Raw genomic sequence first — 20,975 nt, 5'->3', positions numbered from 1 at the left:
AACTTCTGAAAATTCCCCAGCTGGTTATCCCCTTCCTAGAATCCTTCTTTCTCAATGGGATATATATATATATATATATATATAATTGTTGTGAACCATGAACTATTTTCTTCAACATCTCCCATTGTTCTTAAATTATCTTTGCTGCTAACCCCTTCCCCAGTCTACCCCAGAGAGCTCTACATTCAATTCCTTAGTTATTCTTATTTAAGCTTAGCACAGTTGTTTTGAATCCAAATTTCTCTCTCTCAAGCTGACTGCTAAATTCTACCATGTTGCTGTCACTGTTTCCTGGGGATCTTTTACTCTGACTTTTTAAAAAATTAAACATGCCTCATTAGACAACACCGAATCCAAAACAGGTTAATCCTTGATTTTGATCCACAACATTTTTAAGAAACGTTTTAAGGAACTATCCCAAATATGCTTTATGAATTTTACATCGTGGCTACTTTGTTGTATATAAATCCTGCAGGAACCAGGATTTATGCTTTCACACTTACTCTCATAATCACTGACATTGATTTTCTTTTGTGCTTGACAGTAGCTTATGACCATATCATTAACTGCGGGCGACAGACTGTATTTTTCTTTTAATTTTGTTATTTACCATTCAGATCTGCTTCATTGTAATTAATAACATAGCATTATGATTGCAGCATTGCACTCTGGCATAGTTTGCCATTGTGTTATGCATTTCATGATTTATGCTGAACTTACACAAAATTAAGTAGCAAAATACAACTCTAATATTTATTATTTAATTCATCACATTTTTGTGCATTAATAAAGATGAACTGCACTCTAACCTTTTATGCAGATTCATAATGTCTGGTCATTCAAATTAATTGAGATTTGAGTTTTCTTTTTCTATCAAACAATTGTCGATAAAAGTTTTTGTGTTCAATTCCCATGACGCATGAAGTTTTACTGCATTCACAGACTGCTTTGTCTCTTGACAGGGAAGCACATACCCATTATAATATTTGAAGAAACAATAAACAAATGATTGAATTCTGAGCTGAAAGTTGCTTTACTGACTGCAGGGGAGCTTTAAACACAAAGTGTGTTGATTGCAAATTCCCCAGTGGTCTACAGAATCTGTTTTCTCACTTAGTTTACACAAACAGGTTTTACTTGTCCTAAGTGAAAGTCTGAGCTTCTTTAGAAGTCAGATATGCAAGCGACTTTAATGGGAAGCTGACATTTATACATTCCCTCAATCTTACTCCAGAGTTATCAAACATGTAAAATCTCTCGTGTTTCATGTGAAAATGAACATTGTGACACTTTTTAAGTGGCTGTACAGTGTACACTTTGTGAAGCAATCCTGTCACCATTGCTTGTGGGAATGCTTTGGCAGCATCCTAACCACAGGGAAATCATGTCTCACAAGCTTGATTGAGTCTTTTGAATAAGTAACCAAGAAGATTGATGAGGGTAGAGGGGTAGAATTTATTTACATGGACTTTAGTAAAGCATTTGACAAGGTTCCACATGATAGACTAATTGGTAAAGTTAGATCACGTGGGATTCAGGGTAAGCTTGCCAATTGGATACAAGATTAGCTTAACGGCAGGAGTCAGAGAGTGATGGTGGGTTGTTTTTCAGACTGAAGGCCTGTGGCCATCAGTGTTCCACAGGGATCGGCACTGGGTCCACTTTGGTTTGTCATTTATATGAACAATTTAGAGGAGAACATAGAAAACATGGTTAGTAATTTTGAAGATGACACCAAGATCAGTCATATAGTGGACAGTGAAGAAGGCTATCTAAGATTACAAAGAAATCTTGATCAGTAGTGACAAGGACTGAAGAGTTGCAGATGGAGTTTAATTTGGATAAATGCGAAGTCTTGCATTTTGGTAAAAACAAACAAAGGCAAGACTTATACAATTAAAAGTAGGGCTTTGGGCTTTTTTCATTCATTCACAGGATGAGGGAATCTCCAGCTAGGCTGGCATTTCTTGCCCAGCCCTAATTGCCCAGAGGGCAGTTAATAGTCAGCCACATTGCTGTGGCTTTGAAGTCAAAGATAGAATGGACCAGATAATGATAGCAGTTTCTTTTCCCATAGGACATTAGTGAACCAAATAGGCTTTCCATGGTCATCATGAGACTCCTAATTATAGACTTTTTATTGAATACAAATTCCACCATCTACCATGGTGGAATTTAAACCCAGGTCCCCAGAACTTGACCTGGCTCTTTGGATTAACAGTCCAGCAATAATATCATTAGGCCATCACCTAGAATACAGAGACCTAGGGGTTCAGGTGCATAATTGTTTAAAATTTGCGTCAAGGTAGACTGGGTGGTTAAGACGGTATATAGCATGCTTGCCTTCAATGCTCAGACTTATGAATGCAGGAGTTGAGATGTCACATTGAGGTTGTATAGGACATTGGTGAGGCCTTTTCTGGAGTGCTGTGTCCAGTTCTGGTCTTCCTGTTATGGGAGGAACATTATTAAATTGGAGAGGGTTCAGAAGAGATTTGACAGGAAGTTGCCAGGAAAGGAGGGTTTGTGTTATAAGGAGATGCTGGACAAACTGGGGCATTTTTCACTGGAGCTTAGGAGGTTGAGAGTTGACCTAATAGAGATTTATAAATTCATTAGGGGTATAAATAGGATGAATGGTGGGTGTTTTATTTTCCTTAGGGTGGGGGATTTCAAGCCTGAAGGCATATTTTTAAGATGAGAGGAGAAAGGTTTTATAAAGGCATGAGGAGTATTTTTTTTTACACGGAATGGTTTGTATGTCGAATGAACTTCCAGTGGAAGTTGTGGAAGTGAGTACAGTTACAATGTTTAAAATAGACGTTTGGATAAGTATGCAAATAAGAAATGTTATGAGAGATTATAGGAAAGTGCAAGCAGGTAGGACTAGTTTGGTTTGGGATTATGGGCTGGTTTGACCAAAGAGTCTGTTTCTGTGCTGTACGACTTCATGACTATGTAAATGCCAATATTTGTGAATTATTAGCTTTTCATTATTTGCGCACTGAACTATATGACTCTTCTTTCTCATATTTTCATCTGTGAAGGATTATACCACAATCTTGTTTCTAACTCCAAGTCAATGTGTGTTTGAAGACTGGAATTCCAGCCTTATCATTTCCAAATGGCTTTGACATTCATATTCTTGGTATGAATTCTATAGAATTGAAATGATCTCAAGCAAATACAGGTTGGAGATTGAGGAGAAAACCAGCTTCACTGTGACATTGTATCCTTGGCAAGGAGCTGGTCTTAGAGTTACATATCATTGCAGTACAAATTGTAATCAATTTAAAATGTTTATGTGACTTTAAAACCTGTATTCTGAGACATTGGTTTTAATTTTTTTTTTATAATTCATTCCAAAATGTGAATGTCACTGGCAAGACCAACATTTGTCCATCCCACATTACAGTTATGAAGGGGATGGGAATGCTGCCTTTTCTAACTGCCATGATTTGGAGATGCCGGTGTTGGACTGGGGTGTACAAAGTTAAAAATCACACAACACCAGGTTATAGTCCAACAGGTTTAATTGGAAGCATTAGCTTTCGGAGCGGACAACCACCTGATGAAGGAGCTACACTCCGAAAGCTAGTGCTTCCAATTAAACCTGTTGGACTATAACCTGGTGTTGTGTGATTTTTAACTTTACTAACTGCTTCAGTGCTTGTGCTGAATGTGTTGCCTTTGTGTTGTTAAGTATAGAGTTCTGGAATTTGATTCAGCAATGATGAAGCGATGTATGTTCAAGTCATAAAGGTGTGCAACTTAAAAATGGTAGCGTTGTGTGTGTCTGGTTGGTAGAGGTCATGGGTTTAGAAGGTCATGCTGCAGAAACCTCGATACGTTGCTGCACTGCATCTGTTAGGTGGTACATACAGCTGCCATAGTACTCCATTGGGAGAAGGAGTGATTTTTTTTCTGATGATAAATAGGATGTCAATCAACTGAGCTCCTTCATCCTGAATGTGTAGATCCTTTTGAATGAGTCTGAAATTATAACCATCCAGACATGTGAAGAGCATTCCATCACACTCCAGACTTGTTTAAACCAAAAGAACTGCAGATGCTGTAAATTTGTAACAAAAGCAGAAACTGCTGGAAAAGCTCTGCAAGTCTGGCAGCATCTGCAGAGAGAAATGAGAGTTATTGTTTCAGGTCGAGTAGCCCTTCCTCAGAACTGATGGTATCTAGGAAAATAAAAACTGAAAGAACTGTGGATGCTATAAATCAGAAATTGCTGGAAAAGCTCAACAGGTCAAGTAGCAACTGTGGAGAGAAACCAGAGCCAACATCTCAGGTCGAGTAACCCCTCCCCAGAACTTCTGAGGAAGGGTCAGACTTGTTAAACCTCTCTCTGTATTATTAAATATATTGCAGGTTCACCTCACTGTTTAATTCCTGATTGAATGGCCACTTGTTGATTACAGCTCATTCTCTCACTCATTTTGGGGATCTGAATAAATGTCTCCAGTCTCTGCATCATTTGTTGTGCTCTTCCAATTCTAGCCTCTTGGGCATCCCCAATTTCCTGGCCCCACTGTTATATAGTCCATACCTTCTGTTAAATGTAGGAGGTTGAGGGGTAACCTTACAGAGGTTTATAAAATCATGAGCAGCATGGATAGGGTGACTAGCAGGCGTCTTCTCCCCAAGATCGAAGAGTTCAAAATAAGGGGCAAATTTTTAAAGTGAGAGGAGAAAGTTTTAAAAAGGGCATGAAGGGCAATCTTTTTAGACAGAGAGTGGTTAGTGTGTGGAATGACCTTCCAGAGGATGTGGTAGATACCAGTACAGTTACAATGTTTAAAAGACATTTAGGTAAGTACATGAAAAGGAAAGCTTTGGAGAGATATAGTCCAAATGCAGGCAAGTGGGTCTAGTTTTGTTTTAGAATATGGTTGGTCCGGACCACTTGGACCGAAGTGTCTGTTTCCACACTGTCTGAATCTTTGACTCTAACAGTAAGTGCATAAAGTCATGTAATTCAATTCCTGCCAAGGTCTGAACTCTTCCTTCCTTTCCTTCTCTGCTCTGCAAGGTAAAACCAGACACTGTCTCAGCATCCAATTTGGACCAGAGCTGACCCATTGACTCTATATCCCATTCATCAAAAGGACAACATACTTTCAATTCTGCAACATTCCCTTAACGTGGTGATTGTCAGTCACCTCTTACATTGTTGAAACCTTATTTTATCTCAAGACTCAAATTCATTAACAGTCCTCTCATTGTTTTCCTGATGTTCTTCAGTACATACTCCCGTTCAACCAAAATTCTGCATCCTCTCTCCTTGTGTTGCTGGCTTCCATGAGCTTCCTGTCTTTCAGTAAATTAATTCAAATTAATTTGAAAATTCTCTGTCTTTTCACTCTTTGCTCCAACAACACTTTGCATACATCTAGCACCTTTTACAGAACAAAACATCCCTGTGAGCTTCACAGACAAAATGAGGCAAAATTTAATACCATATCAGAACTAATGACCAAAGCCTTGATTAAAGGGGTGAGTTTAAAACAGTGTCTGAAAGAAGAAAAGTGAAGTGGAGACACACAGGGGCCTGGAGAGGAATTCCATAGGTTAGGCCCAGGTAGCTAAAAGCACAGTCACCAACATTGGAGGAATTAAAACCAGGGACTCTTAAGACTAGCGAATTGGAGGGGAGGAGATGGATTCAATGAGACTTTCATAATTGAGGCATTGTCTAACTGGGATGCATTTTGAGTGGCACAGTAGCTCAGTGGTTAGCACTGCTGCCTCATAATGCCATGGACTTACGTTCAATTCCAGCCTCGGGCAGCTGTCTGTGTGGAGTTTGCATATTCTCCCCCTGTCTGTGTGGGTTTCCTCCGGGTGTTCCGGTTTCTTCCCATAATCAAAAGATGTGCATGTCAGGTGAATTGGCCATGCTAAATTACCCATAGGTTAGGTACATTAGTCAGGGGTAAAAATGCAGGGGAATAGGTCTGAGTGGGTTACTCTCATGTGGGTCGGTGTGCACTTGTTGGGCCGATGTTCGTGTTTCTATACTGTAGAGAATCTAATCATTGTAACTAGATCAGTGAGCATAGAGTCATGAGGGAACAAAATTTCAAGCATGTTAGGACCAAAACAGAGTTTTGAACGACTTCAAATTTAGAACTCAGGATGAAAACTAGGAGTACATTACAATAATCAGAAGAAGAAATGGTCTTGGTGATCAGTCCTTAGGAAGAGTCGTACTGGACTAGAAACATTATCTTTGTTTTTCTCTCTCCATTAGATGCTGCCAGACCTGCATTTCTCAAGCATGTTTTGTGTTGGTTTCAGATATCCAGCATCTGCAGTTTTGTACTTCCATTTCAGTAGTCAGGTCTGGAAGTAAAACAGGCATGGACAACCTGTGCAATTGCTTCCAGGTTTCTATTCCAGCTTCTATAGTCGTCTTAATCTGTATTCCTGTGACTTTGCCACTGTTAACTGTTCTGTTACAGCACCTTCCAGATGCATGTTCCACTGGCTCTGTATCAAGATTTGAAAAATCAGCCTTTCAGATAAATTTAAGCCATTAATCTTGCAACTCAAACCAACAGCACAGATAGAAATCTGGCTCACTTTCGTCTTGTTCTTGACTCTGAGTCTTAGTGAAATGGAAGATTTTAACCTTCATTAAGTTGTCAAACAGCAGTCAGATTCGAGTTTCTTTCTGCTCTTGTCAGTTTGCTGAGTGACATGGATAATGACAAGTCTGTTGAAGTGATTCCCAGTTTCTTGATCAGTGTTATTGTTAATTTTATTTTCAGACTGGCCAACAGCGTTGGTGGGAACAAGAAATTTCAATGAATACTATGATCCAATCAGGAGAATTAATCACACACAACCTGACTGAATTACTGAAGCCTGAGGCCTATGAAGTTCGTCTGACACCGATTACACGATTTGGAGAAGGTGATTCCACCATTCGAGTCATTAAGTACACTGATGGTAAGAATTATACTTAGAGATATTTCAAATTCTGATAATTCATATAAAAAACTCTGAAGATAAATTGCTTGAGAGAAATCCAGCAATATGTCAGCTTGTTTAAAATTTTAAAATATGTAATATATGAATGCATCCTTTCATCATACAGAGCATCATTTACAATTTTTAGAAAGGAAATCATATAACACTGATGCAGCCTTTTCATGCCTTGCTTTTTATGTGGTGAAAAAGCTCTTTGATTCAATATAATTATTCAAATTAGGCCCATTAACTAAAATTACCAGACAGTTTAGTCAGTCCCTTAACCTTGACTAATTTTAAGACATGCATTGGTGTATGACACTTGAGAATCTTGTCAAAAAGACATTCAACTATAGGTCATAAGCACACCAATGGCCTATAAAACAAAATGAAGTGGAAAATGTATTACACTGATTTTTTTAAGGAGTGATTCATAGTTCTGTCATCAATTTTGTGCATTCTCTCAGTGGTTCATGTTGCCATGACATATTGTGTTTTAGACTGGGGTTTTGAGAGAAATAAAGAGCAGCAGAATGATATCAAAATGGCTTCAGAAGGGAAGCGCAATGTGTTCATGCTACTGGGGAGGGTAGTTCCCACAGGAAGCCATTCTGGTAGGTAGAAGTCATGCTTGAAGGTAATGGGAAGGTAATTATATATACTAAACAGTTAGGTCATGAAAAGATATTTACCAGAGATTTTATATTTTGATGCATGAGAAAGCAAGAATTCATCTTCGCTAACTCTAAGGAAGTAGATGTTCAGTTGAAGATACATTGTTACTGTAGTCAGCAGCCGTTGTAAGTGGTGGCAGTAGGGAAGGTGTGAAAGAGTAGGCAGTGACAATCCCAATCTGGAGTCTATCCAAATCTATCTGACATAATGGATTGTGCTGTCAAACTTGGTAGTTGTATGCATGGAGTTTGGGGCTCAAGGTCCTGAGAATTGAATGCAACAATTTTCAATGTGCCCCATTCAATCAGATCTTGAGATCTCATTTAGGAGCATCAGAAAGGGAGGGTGCAGCAGCACTCCGGCATCAGGATTAGGAGGCTAGAAGGACAAGGAAAACACAGGCTGGTGAACTACCAGCCTCTTGCACAAATCACACTACCCACCAGAGAGGTGTGACCTCTGAGGCCCTGCTTTCCACAAATGCTAGAGCAGCAGTGTCACCAAAGATTGAGTCTCTCCAGGGAGACTGTACAAAGTGACAGAAGAGGATCCGAGACCAAGGGGAAGTGGCACACTCCTGTTGCTGTAGTGAAGGCGTCTGTTGTGCTGAATCTCAACACCTCAGGATCATTCCCAGGATCCATTATAGATATCTATGGGATCTCATATTCTATATTCTGGATTAGTGGTGCTGGAAGAGCACAGCAGTTCAGGCAGCATCCAAGGAGCTTCATATTTTATAGCTCATTGCCACCTCAAGATGGTCATTAATGATCTATTGAAGGGGAAGGGTCAATATATGCACTGGATATTTAAACTGAGAGTTCTATAGGAATCAGGACCATTATCGACTGCATACATATGGCCCTGAAGAGAGTAGACAGCAGCCTCTATTAACTGGAACAACATTCTCTTGCTCTAAGTGTGTGTGTGTGTGTGTGTGTGAGAGCATTGCAAAAGGACCTTTCAGGTTTGTGCTAGGTTCCTGGGAAACTGTCACGATGCTGTCATATTTCAGTAATCCAACATACCTGGCTTTTTCAGGTGCTTCTTTGGCTCTGTATGTCTGTCGAAAACGAAGTGCAAATGCAGAGGAGACATGCAATAGTTGCCATAGGACAACTCAAGTGACCATCATGCAAAACATTGCTTACAAAGATATGACTCACAGGGCCTTTATATACCTCAGCCTTTCAATATGTCCCAGCAAAGTTGTTGCATATCTTTGTAGTCAGCTGTTCACTATAAAACCTGGTGTTAAAATACAGAGAAGTGTTGAACAATGAAGACAACTAGGAGCATGATACCTCCCTCAAGGATAAGGATATGGAGGAGAATGGTGACAAGGCATCGTACAGTGAGAACTTCAAAGGAGCACCAGAAAAGACAATATGATACATGTGAGATAGGCTTATGGCTCACAAGCAACTTATACACTTTTTATTTGAGTATATGTGACAATAAAGCCAATTCTAATGCTAAATAGAAAGATTTCTCCCAAATTTTCCTCACACCCCTGTGTGAATCTTACAGCTTCTGTAGCCTGTTGTACTTTTCTTAAAAACCCTTAAAATGTCACAGATCAGAAGCTGTTAGCATGTGAGTCTCAGGCTTGGGAAATGCATTGATGTCATTGAGTGTGCTCTTTCTCACTGCACCCATTAACCGACGCTGAACCAGCCATTTCTGAAGGAATATCTCTGTGATGCAGCGTGTTAAAATTCATTATAAGCAATTAAGCAGCAAGGTGACATCTAAACATATAATTTAACCCTCTGAAATCCAAATAGTTTCTCAACTACTTGTGAATGTAGTGTTAGCTGACATAAAAGTGAAAGGCTAATTTCCTGCTCCATGCTCTACACTGGCATTGGCAGTCATCTTCTGGTTGTCTGGGGCCTTGAGACTCCAGACCTCTGACTACTCATAACCTGGAACATGTTTTTGTATCGACCTGGGCACTCTCTGTCTGGGTCTCACCAACTTTTTATGCGCTGTCTTTATGCCTCCCAGCTCCAGTGCCTTTTTTTCTCCAGCTGTGAGGATATTCAGGAGATTCAACCTTCCAGTTCTTGATCTTTCTTTTGTAATTAGAAATTTCCATTTTATTTGTCCATCAAGAGCACAGACTACAGCTATAGAAGTGAGAGCCTAACTGTGTGCGATGTGACAGAGGTGACTTCTGCATACAGCCATTCAAAACAGATAGTGCAGAAGTTAATGCTGCCTAACACAGAGCTGTATTGTAGAAACCAGGAGCACATGTGAGCCTAAGAGCATGCTCCACCTTTCAACATGATTATGGCTGATCCTCCATTTCACTACAATATTTCTGCTTGTTCCCCATACCTCTTGGAATGCAAGTTCATTGTCCCTTGAAAGTGAAGTCTGAAATAAATAGGATAGTGAAGAAGATAGTTTAGTATGCTTTCCTTTATTGGTCAGAGCATTGAGTATCGGAGTTGTGAGGTCATGTTGTGGCTGTACAAGACATTGGTTAGATCATATTTGGAATATAGTGTGCAATCCTGGTCTCCCTCCCAGAGAAAGATTGTTGTGCAACTTGAAAGGGTTCAGAAAAGATCTACAAGGATGTTGCCAGGGCCGGATGGTTTGAGCTACAGGGAGAGGCTGAGTAGGCTGGGGATGTTCTCCCTGGAGCGTCAGAGGCTGAGGGTGACCTGACAGAGGTTTATAAAACTATGAGCGGCATGAATAGGGTAAATAGACAAGTTCTTTTTGCTGGTTTGGGAAGACATGGATTTAGGGTGAGAGGGGACAGATTTAAAAGGGACCTAATGGATAACTTTTTAACACAAAGAGTAGTGCATGTATGGAATGTGCTTCCAGAGGATGTGGTGGAGGCTGGTACAATTAAAACATTTAAAAGGCATCTGGATGGGTACATGAATAGGAAGGGTATAGAGTGCTAGCAAATGGGACTAGATTAATTTAGGATATCTGATTAGCATGGATAAGTTCGACTGAAGAGTCTGTGCCATGCTGTACATCTCTTTGACTCTATGACACCGAAGTGTATGACTTCACATTTATCCACTTTTATACTGCATCTGTCACGTGCTTACCCATATACCCAACTTGTCTCAGTCATCCTGAAGCCTCTTTGCATCCTCCTTATTACTCACAACCCACAATCCTGACCAGTTTTGTGTCATCAACAAACTTGGAAATATTGCATTTCATTCCCTTATGCAAGTTATAAATCTATATTGTGAATAGCTGGGGGCCAAGCACTGATTCCTACAGTACACTTCTTTGCCTGCTACATAGAAAAAGATCCATTTATTACCACTGTCTAATTTCAGCCTGTCAACCAGTTCTCAATCTATGACAGAATATTACCACAATCTTGCATGATTTATTATTTCCATTAACTCTTCTGTGGGAACTTATCAAAAGCCTTTTTCAGAATCCAAATATATCACATCCACAGGTTCTCCCTTAACTATTCTATTGGCCACATTGCCAAAAAATTCTAGAGAATTAGTTAAGCAATCATAAACTCATGCTGACTTTATCTAGTCTCATTAACACATTTCAAGTGTTTTGTTATCACATCTTTTATAATAGGTTCCAGAATTCTTCCGACTACTGATGTTAACTGGTCCATAATTGTCTGTTCTTCCCCTCCCTCCTTTGTTCAATATTGGGGTTACGTTTGCCACTCCCCACTCTGGAGCTGTTCCAGAGTCTCCAGAATTTTAGAAGATGATGCTATTGCATCAATATTTCCAGGGCCATTTCCTGTAGTATCCTGCAATACAGATTGTCAGGCACTGGCAATTTGTTAGACTTTAACCCCATTAGTTTCTGCAGCTCTTCTTTTTTTTTAATAATACTGACTTTCTTCAATTCTCCCTCTCAGTGGACACTTGATTCCCGAACATTTCAGAGAAATTACTTGCACCCTCTTTTGTGAAGACACAGCAAAAATACATGTTCAATTCTTTCTTCATTTCTTTGTCCGTCACTGTAACTTCCAACTTTTCTGACTGTAACAGATAATTGTCTTCATTTTTTTTTGTGTGTTTGCATACTTATAGAAGCTTTTACAGTCAGTTTTTATGTTTCTTGCAAGTTTCCTCTCATACTCTATTTTCCCCCACTTGGGCAATCTTTTTGTCATCTTTTGAAGGGTTTTAATCCTTTCCCAATCCTCAGGCTTTGTGCTTTTTCTTGCAATTTTTGTGTCTCCTATTGGAATCTAATGTTATTCCTAATTTCTCTGGTAATCTATCTTTATCTTGCTGTAACCTAGAGCCAATGCTGCTGTTTGACCAGGTGGACACTCACTGCTCCAAAATCATATTTACTTTGAGTCACATTTAACTTCATATTAGGTCAGCTTAACATTATATGCTGCATTCACTTTGCCTGGACACATCAGGCCATTGACCACCTTAAGGCTCCATAGCCGAGTATGTGGAACAATTGGCTGCTTAACTCCTCTGCTATCACTATCCAGATCTATTTCATTCCACCAGCTTATCTCCTTCTGATATTTCAAGGGAACAAAACTCTAGTCACCCAGAGGAACAGTATAAGTGAATCTATGCTCTGCATTCAGTTGCAGGAGCACAAGAAGTAGAAACAGCAAAAGCCATTTGCTCTTTTGAAGTTGCCACTCATCTACATCATAACTGATCCTGTACTTCAGCATCAAACTCCTGCATTATTGTTACATCCCTAAATGTCTTTGGAGGGAAAACATTACTCTATATCTCATTCCTAAATTGCATCCCTCTTGTTCTGAAACTGTGTCCACTGATTCTAGCCTCACCAGCCAGGACAAACATCTTTGTGTTTCAATGAGGGTGACTCTCATCCATCTACGCCCTAGACGTGAAAGTGCTACCATTGAGCCATAACTACACTCTGTAGCAACTGCTCCATATGTCTGAATAATTATTTCAAATCTTTTAACTAGTGATCAGGCCTCAGCCATAAGTTTCATCTTGAGCTGCAGGTTTCAAGTTTGGTGGTTGACTTTATCTGCAATAGTGCTTTTAATGTCATAGAAACATTGGAAAGAGGTCACCTTGTTCGACCATTTTGAAGTCTTTTCTGTTTTAATTTTATGCCATTCATGACAAAGGAAATAATTTAAAGATATTGTGTGTTCATTGAATGTATGATTTATTGAATATATGATTTATAGGCAAAACAAATATTAAAGAAATTCAGTTTTCATTACAATAAGGCCACAATGGATTGTTAGAGTCAATATGGCATGATCTTAGCTTATAATATTTAAAGATTACATACAGAAGGTTACTTTACTTGAGACAAAGATGGGTTTGTGTTTTGTGCAGCAAAAAATAGTTCCTGTATCAAACCAATTTATATCAGGCTGAAGCCCTGATACCAAAGGCTGAGTTCATTGTCTTTCAAATAATCTCCAAACTGGGGACTTGTTTAACAAATTCTCCTCAGGCTTTTTATTCATTTGAAATGTTTAATATTTCTTTTCTACGCTTCCTTATTTCATGTCGTTTTATTGAACTTGCCATTTGTGAAAATGAAGCACCTTTTGCAGAGGGTTAATGGTTCTTTGCTGGGACTCAACTAATCACTATTTATTAACCATTTAGACAGTGGGATAGAAAGGCGCATATCCAAACTTACTGATGCCACAAAGAAAGGCAGCATTGTAAGTCATGTAAATGGAAGCATAAAATCACAGAGAGATTACATGAATGGGAAAAACTGTGGCAAATGGATTTCAGTGTAGAGATACTTCAAATTGGACCTCAAAAGGATACATGAGAATGCTATCTAAATGGTGAAAAGCCAGAATTACTAGAAATCCACAGAGTCTTTGGGGTGCCAGCACAGAGATCATTTAAAATGGCATAAACAAATCTCCTGAAACTAACAGACAAGGCCAATTAAATGCAAACCTTCAGTGCTAAAGGACAAGGGTACAATGGGGTAGAGGTTATACAAAGCCATTATTTGATCACACTCAGTAATGGGAACAGTTTTGGGCTCTATATCCTACAAAGGGTATGTAGGAATTTAGAGACTACGGCATAGTTTATCAAATGATACCTGGACTCCAAAGGTTCAATTAAAGTAGACCATACAAATTTGTGTTTATTCTCTGGAATTTAGATTGTATGGTGTGATGTGATCAAAATTGTCAAGGCGTTAATGGGAACCATTTTCTCTCTATTTATCCTTGGTTTATGAGTTAGAGAGTTCAGCACTGGGGTGCATAGGGCCACATGCACTGTACAAAAATTAAAGCCAGCGAGTCAAAATGACAATTTGAAAAGTCTACACAAAAAAGTGGTAGAATTAAGGAACTCCTCTGCACCAGCAATAGATAGATGCTAATTTTAGATCTGAGATTGGGGTTTATTTACATCCAAAGGTGCTGAGGGATATTGGCCCAAGAAATTCGGTTGCAGATTAACCAAGAGTTCATTGAATGATGGAAGAGGTCTGAGGGGCAAAAAGACCCAGTCCCATTCATTTGGCAGTAAGAAAAAGATACATTTTGGATTTTGGTGTTGCTATTCCAGCATGATTATGCAGTTTATTTATATAACAGGTTTCTCATTAGCTTCTTTTACCCTTTGTGGATAAAACTTAACTATTATTTGTATTTATGATAGTTTTATGAAACTGAAGAATTTGGTGTTACATCAAAAGCATGTAGCGAAGTAATTAGCAGATTAACATTTGCATTTGTGACAACCGTGATACTAGTTGTAAAATTATAAATAATCAAACCGCAAGAAATTTTATTAAGATAACTTTAAGATAAAGGCAATTATCTGCCTTTATATGAATGCAACATTCTGTACTCTGATTTTGTTTTGAAATATCAAAGTAATTAAAATTGCCAATATTTGAGCTGGTACACAGAACAGTACAGGCCCTTCAGCCCTTGATTTTGTGCCGACCTTTTATCCTATTCTGAGATCAAACTAACCTATATAACCTTCATTTTACTATCAACCAAGTGTCTATCCAAGAGTTGCTTAAATTATCCTAATGTATCCAAGTTTGGATGTATCTAACTCTACTACACCGCCGGCAGTGCATTCCACGCATCCATCTCTCTCTGTGTAAAGAACTCTCTCTGATATCTCCCCGAAACCTTCCTTCAATCACCTTAGAATTATGCCCCCGTCATGATAGCCATTTCTGCCATGGGAAAAAGTCTCTGGCTATCTACTATGTGCATGCCTCTCATCCTCTTGTACACCACTATCAAGTCACCTGTCATCTTTCTTCACTCCAATAGAAAAGCCCTAGCTCCTGCAACCTTTCTTCATAAGACCTGCCCTCCAGTCCAGGCAGCATCCTGATAAATCACCTCTGCACCCTCTCTAAATCTTCCACATCCTTCCTATAATGAGGCAACCAGAACTGAACACAATATTCCAAGAGTGGTCTCACCACAACTTTATAGAGCTGCACTATGCCTTGCGACTTTTAAACTCTATCCCACTGTTAATGAAAGACAGCACATTGTAGGCCTTCTTAAAAGAGTATTGACACTATTCTGTTAGTGCTTGGATAAATTAGATAAATGTTCATGTACAATAATTGGAATTAGAAAATGTTGCTTCGCAAATAAAGACTACAGGACTAATCCTTTGCTATGACTGTAAATAATCCATGTTATAAATAATGTTATGCCAAATTGATACAATTACAATATTTAAAAGGCATCTTAATAGGTACAAGAATAGGAAGGGTTTCAAGGGAGGAACAAATTACTACAGAATCTGTAATCTGTACTGAAGACAACAAATGTTGGAGGTCACAGCAGGTCTGACAGCCTCCATGGAGAAAAAGGAAGCTAATGTTTTGAATTCAGATGACTCTTCATTGGAGCAAAAGTGAGGTGTGGGGGGTGGGGGGGTGGGGGCAAGCAGAGGTACTGAATGCAGGGTGCTGGTGGAGAAAATATGTTTTCAGTTCAGATTAAGTGATCAGTATATGAGAATGGTGGAATAACGGTGTGTCCACTGCCAGACTTGAAAGGGCAGACACTGGGATGGGAAAGGGGAGGACATGACAACAAGCTAAAAAAAGGGAAGGAATGATTCACAATTTGAAGGTGTTGAACTCAATATTAAGTCCAGAAAGTTGTAATGTGCCTAGTCTGAAGATGAGATGTTGTTCCTCCAGTTTGCACTGTGATTCACTGGAACACTGCAGATGCCGAGAACAGACATGAGGGCAGGCAAGCAGGACGTTGTGTTAAAATGACCAGCTGCAGGAAGGTCAGGGTCTTACTTGTGCACAGACTGGAGATGTTCTGCAAAGCGGTCACCCAGTCTGCGTTTGGTTTCTCCAGCATGGCCTACTCTGGTGTGTCTGTCCTCGGCCTGCTGCAGTGTTCCAGTGAATCATGGAGCAAACTGGAGGAACAACATCTCATCTTCAGACTAGGCACTTTACAGCCTTCTGGACTTCATATTGAGTTCCACACCTTCAAATTGTGAACTATTTCTTCCCTTTCTTTTAGCTTGTCATCATGCTCTCTCTCCCCTCCCCCCATCCCACTTACTATCTTTCCAAGTGTGGCAGGAGACACACCATCGTTCTGCCATTCTCACATTCCGATCACTTAATCTGCGCGATCAACATCTTTTATTCTCTGACACCCTACACCCACTACCACTAGTGCCCACCGTCCCCCCAAACTATCAAATAAATGCTGACCCCTCCACACTTTACTTCAGCTCTGATGAAGAGTCATCTAGACTTGAAACATGCTGTCTGGCCCACTTGATCTTCAGTATTTATTGTCTTCAGTAAGGGTTTAGAGGGATATCGGCCAAATGCTGGTAAATAGGACTAGATTAATTTAGAATATCTGATTGGCAGAGATGAGTTTGATGAAAAAGATGTACACCTCTGTGACTCTAAGTGGGTCTTTGGTACTAATTATTGTGAAATCAGAATCCAAAGTCTTTAGAAATGTCTGAGATCACCAGCCTATTGGTTACTAAAGGGTAAACGTCTTTTTGGAATGACAATCTGATGGTAAATGCAGGCTTGAACATAGGGGGAATGTTGGCATGGCAACAGAATATATATTAAATTGCGTTTAAAGTTTCAGTGAGCTATTCAAAAAGCTAATACCCAATTGGACTTAGGAAATGCTATCACAGTCCTACAGAATTTTCTGAGAAGTGTGTGTGTGTGTATGTTTTCTCTATTTTATTGTCCATTGATTTGAATCTTTGTTTTTATATTTCTGTGTGTTCTCACTCCCTCTCCTCTATGCCTGTCTAGCCCTTTCATCTCTTACTGATTCTTTTTATGTTTCTTTTCATTCTTTAGGTTTCTCAATTCATCTGTTTGTCTAGAGTTCTATCTGTCTCCCTTTATCCCCAGTCAGATCCACAGTGATAATTCAGAAGTAAATATGTGCAACAATGAAATGTGCATCAGAGCAATGGGAAGCTGACTACCTACCTTTTAAGAACTTGGCATGCAGCTGCTTCTATGCAAAACGTTTCTATGGAATTGTCAAGTTTCCCCACATCATTTGTTTTTAAACCCAAGCACTGACTTATACTTATTTTATATCATTACTGTGGAAACAAAAGAGTTCATTGTAGCCTATCAATTCTATACAAATAAGTGATTCAGGTTTAAAGGCAATGTTTTCTTGTTTATCTACAGAAGGGCTATCTCCCACAGCCTGAGAACCACTGGCATCGCCAGCCTGGTGTGTGAGCTGTATTGGAATTATACAACAACTATTTGTGTTTCTGTAGCATTTTTAGCATTACAAAATATCCTGAGGTGCTTCACTGGAGCCTTATCAAAGAAAATTCAACACACATTGCAGTATCGTATTAGGTGTGAGAAAATTGTCTGTTTCAAACCAGTGGCATGCATCAAGTGCTGCCTATGGTGCAATTTAAAGTTTTGACATAGACAGTGAGAAACAGTAGTTAACAATTCCTCTTTGTAGAATGTTTTGAGAGCGTCGGGATCCCTTCATTTTTTTTGTTTGTCTCATCCCCACCCCTACTGTCTGTCTTGAAGATGACCACTCTTTGCAGGGCTATGATGCTCTGTTCTAGTTCTCTGATACCTTGCCAAATCATAAGAGTAAGATGTCGGGGCAGAATTAGCCAATTTGATCCATCAAATCCACTGCATCATTCAATTATGACTGATAAGTTTCTCAACTCCATTCTCCTGCCTTTTCCCCATAACCCAAGATGTTCTTACTAATCGAGAATCCATCCATCTCTGTCATAAATTCACTCAAAGACTTGACCTCCACAGGCTTCTGCTGTAGTCAGATCCACAGATTAACCCCCTCTGGCTGAAGAAATTCCACCTCGTCTCAGTTCTAAAGGGCCAATTCCTTCACTCTGAGGCTGTGCCCCTGGGTCCCAGTCTCTCCTACTAGTGGAAACATCTTCTCCACTTCCAGTCGATTCAGCCTATCAGTATTCTGGAAGCTTCAATGAAATACCACCTCATCCTTTTAACATCCATCGAGTACAGACCAACAGTCCTCAACCACTCCACATATGACAAGCTGTTCATCTCTGGAGTTATTCTTCAAACTTTCTCTGGACCTCTTCCAAGGCCAACACATCCTTCATCGGAATCAAGAGCTGGAGTAGGCAATTTAGCGCTTCAAGCCCACCTCACTTGATATTTTCTGAGACACAGGGCCCAAAACGGCTCAGAATATTCCAAGTGCAGTCTGACCAGAGCCTTCTGCAGCCTCAACACTACCGCTCTGGTCTTGAATTCTCACCCACTTGAAACGAATACTAACATTACATTTGCCTTCCTAACGTCCAACTGAACCTGACTGCTAACTTTAAGAGAATCCTGAACTAGTACTCTTAAGTTCCTTTGTGTTTCAAATTTCTGACGCCATTTCCTGTTTAGAAAATAGTCCATGCCTCTATTCTTCCCACTAATGTGTGTAACCTCATACTTTTCAATGCTGCATTCCATCTGCCACTTCATTGCCCACTCGCCTAGCCTATACAAGTTCTTCTGCAGCCTTCCCATTTTGTCAACAATGCCTGTCCTTTTACTTACCTTTGTATCATGTGCAAACGTAGCAACAATGCCATCAGTTCCTTCATCCAGATCGCTAATGTACAACATTAATAGCTGTGGTCTCAAATCAGAGCCCTATGGAACTCCACTAGACATTGGCTGCCATCCTGAATTGACCCCATTCTCCTCACAGTCTACCTTCTGCCAAAGTTACAAATCACACAACACCAGGTTATAGTCCAATAGGTTTATTTGGAAGTACAAGTTTTTGGAGCACTGCTCCTTCATCAGGTAGCTACGGAGCACTCCGAAAGCTTGTACTTCCAAATAATGCTGATGTGGTGTGATTCTTAACTTTGTCTTCCCCTGTCCAACACTGGCACCTCCACATCATGGTTGTCGTCTGCCAGTCAGCCAATCCTCTATCCATGCCAGAACCTTAACCCTAACATCGTGAGCTCTTATCTTATTTAGCAGCCTCCTGTGTGGCACCAAAGGCCATCTGGAAATCCAAATATGTTGCCAAAGACATAATTCATCACATCTGAACCTTAAATATGAATGTCAGCAAGTTACTCAGCTGAGCAGTATGCTGATCTTATCCTCAAGTCTTCATCCACATGAGATTTCTATTCCAGTTCCTGACTATTAATTGTAAAAGAAACCAAAAGTTGATCTTCTGTTTGCTGACATATTTGTTACTTCATTTTGGTTTGTTATGTTTGTTGATTTTAAATTTGGATCACGAATAATGATGTAAATGTGCAAATAAATTAAAGAAAACCTAATGAAAATCTAAATAATGATGGATGTTCTTTGTCTCAGAAAATACTATATGCACAACTGATTATTCATTTGGCTAACTCGGGACTGGACCTTCTAATTGTTGATAGGTTTCTCCACAGTTGGGACACAAGGATTATGAGAAATAATAAGACCATACCCGTTATGTTTGCATTTCACAAGAACCATGAATCAAACACGAGGTAGATGGAAGGTAAATTTGAACAGGGAATACTTTATTGTAGGTTTCTTAGCTCCACAGTCAATGTTTAACTGCGTTCCCTAGCTCCTGTGCCAGATCACCTGACATGCTCTCTAAAAGGGGCAGCACACACCTAACTGCATACATAATATGTCTCTGCTTTATTTCCGTATCCTTGTAGACGGAATGTGGAGACAGGCCACTTGGCCCAATAACTCCACACTGACCCTCTGAAGAGTAACCCACCCAGACTCATTCCCCTAACCTATTACACTACACATACCCTTGACTAATACACCTAATGTACACATCCCTGAACACTACGGGCAATTTAGCACAGCCAATTCACCTAACCTGCACATCTTTGGATTGTGAGAGGAAACCGGAGCACCGGAGGAAACCCGTGCAGACATGGGGAGAACGTGCAAACTCCATGCAGACAGTCACTCTAGGATGGAATTGAACCTGGGTTCCTGGCACAGTGAGGCAGCAGTGCTTATCACTGAGCCACCATGGTAACTACATATATATGTGTGTATATATATCCGACAATTATAACTATTATTTAGGCATGGTGTAATAGTTAACATATGTACATAATTAGGAAGTTTTCTAAACAGAAACAAATCATGGAAAAAGAAAGTGACTGTCTGGCAGTCTACATTGACAAGATCACTCTCTCAGGGAGATGGTGATTCCTTAAAGACGGTCTCAGGAACCTTATCTGATGTGGTCTCCCTGAAGCTCCTGTTGTTCTGCAGGTACATCTCTCTCTGGCTGCCATTGTCCAGGGACAAAGCTGCTGCTATCTCCTTGGGGATGGCCAACTCTGTCTCAGAGATACATGACTCGGTTGACACCATTGGATCCATCTGGACCGTCTCAGTGGTCTGAGGGACAATCACCCCATTGGCGAGGTGCAGCAACCAACTGTCTCCTCCAGATCATCTTCACCCCTGGTCTGCACTGTATATGACAATGGTCCTGCTGAAGCCTCCGCCACTGTTGGGATCCATTTCTCCCCAGAAGTGTAATTCCAGGCCAACGTGATCTCTCCTCTTTGGAATATCCTTGACTTTGAGGTTCCTGCTCATCTATCTGTCCTTCTTGATGTCACTCTATCACCTCTCTGCTCTCTTCAAACATGGTTCTCAGCCGGCAGTTGAACATTAGGGACATTGGCAAATGCTGGGTCTTTGTTGTGTGGTGTGTTCCTGTACGTGCTGAGGGACTTGTTGAGCCACTGTCCTATTGAGTACCCTCCTTGTGAGGCCTTTAAGGCCTACTTCAAGGTTTATAC

The 20,975-nt window shown here is 40.0% G+C and overlaps 1 protein-coding gene across 5 annotated transcripts in view; it reads left to right on the top strand.

Annotated features, from left to right (window-relative positions):
* Positions 1–20,975, top strand: part of mdga2a (MAM domain containing glycosylphosphatidylinositol anchor 2a) — a 956,359-nt gene that overhangs the window by 783,223 nt on the left and 152,161 nt on the right. For 4 of the 5 annotated variants that reach the window (XM_043697346.2, XM_043697340.2, XM_043697342.2 and 1 more), the window contains one exon: positions 6,786–6,966. In XM_043697346.2, coding sequence (XP_043553281.1) covers positions 6,786–6,966 — 181 coding nt within the window. Of the gene's footprint in view, positions 1–6,785; positions 6,967–16,992; positions 19,484–20,975 lie in introns of those variants that run through there. The other variant, XM_087989744.1, reaches the window with a different exon arrangement.

Source organism: Chiloscyllium plagiosum, unplaced genomic scaffold (genome assembly GCF_037043375.1).
Source record: "Chiloscyllium plagiosum isolate Xiang-an unplaced genomic scaffold, Cpla_swu_hap1 HiC_scaffold_8, whole genome shotgun sequence".
In the NCBI taxonomy this organism is placed as follows: domain Eukaryota; kingdom Metazoa; phylum Chordata; class Chondrichthyes; order Orectolobiformes; family Hemiscylliidae; genus Chiloscyllium; species Chiloscyllium plagiosum.
Note: the sequence above shows the minus strand (reverse complement) of the source record. Positions and strands in the feature narration are given on the sequence as shown.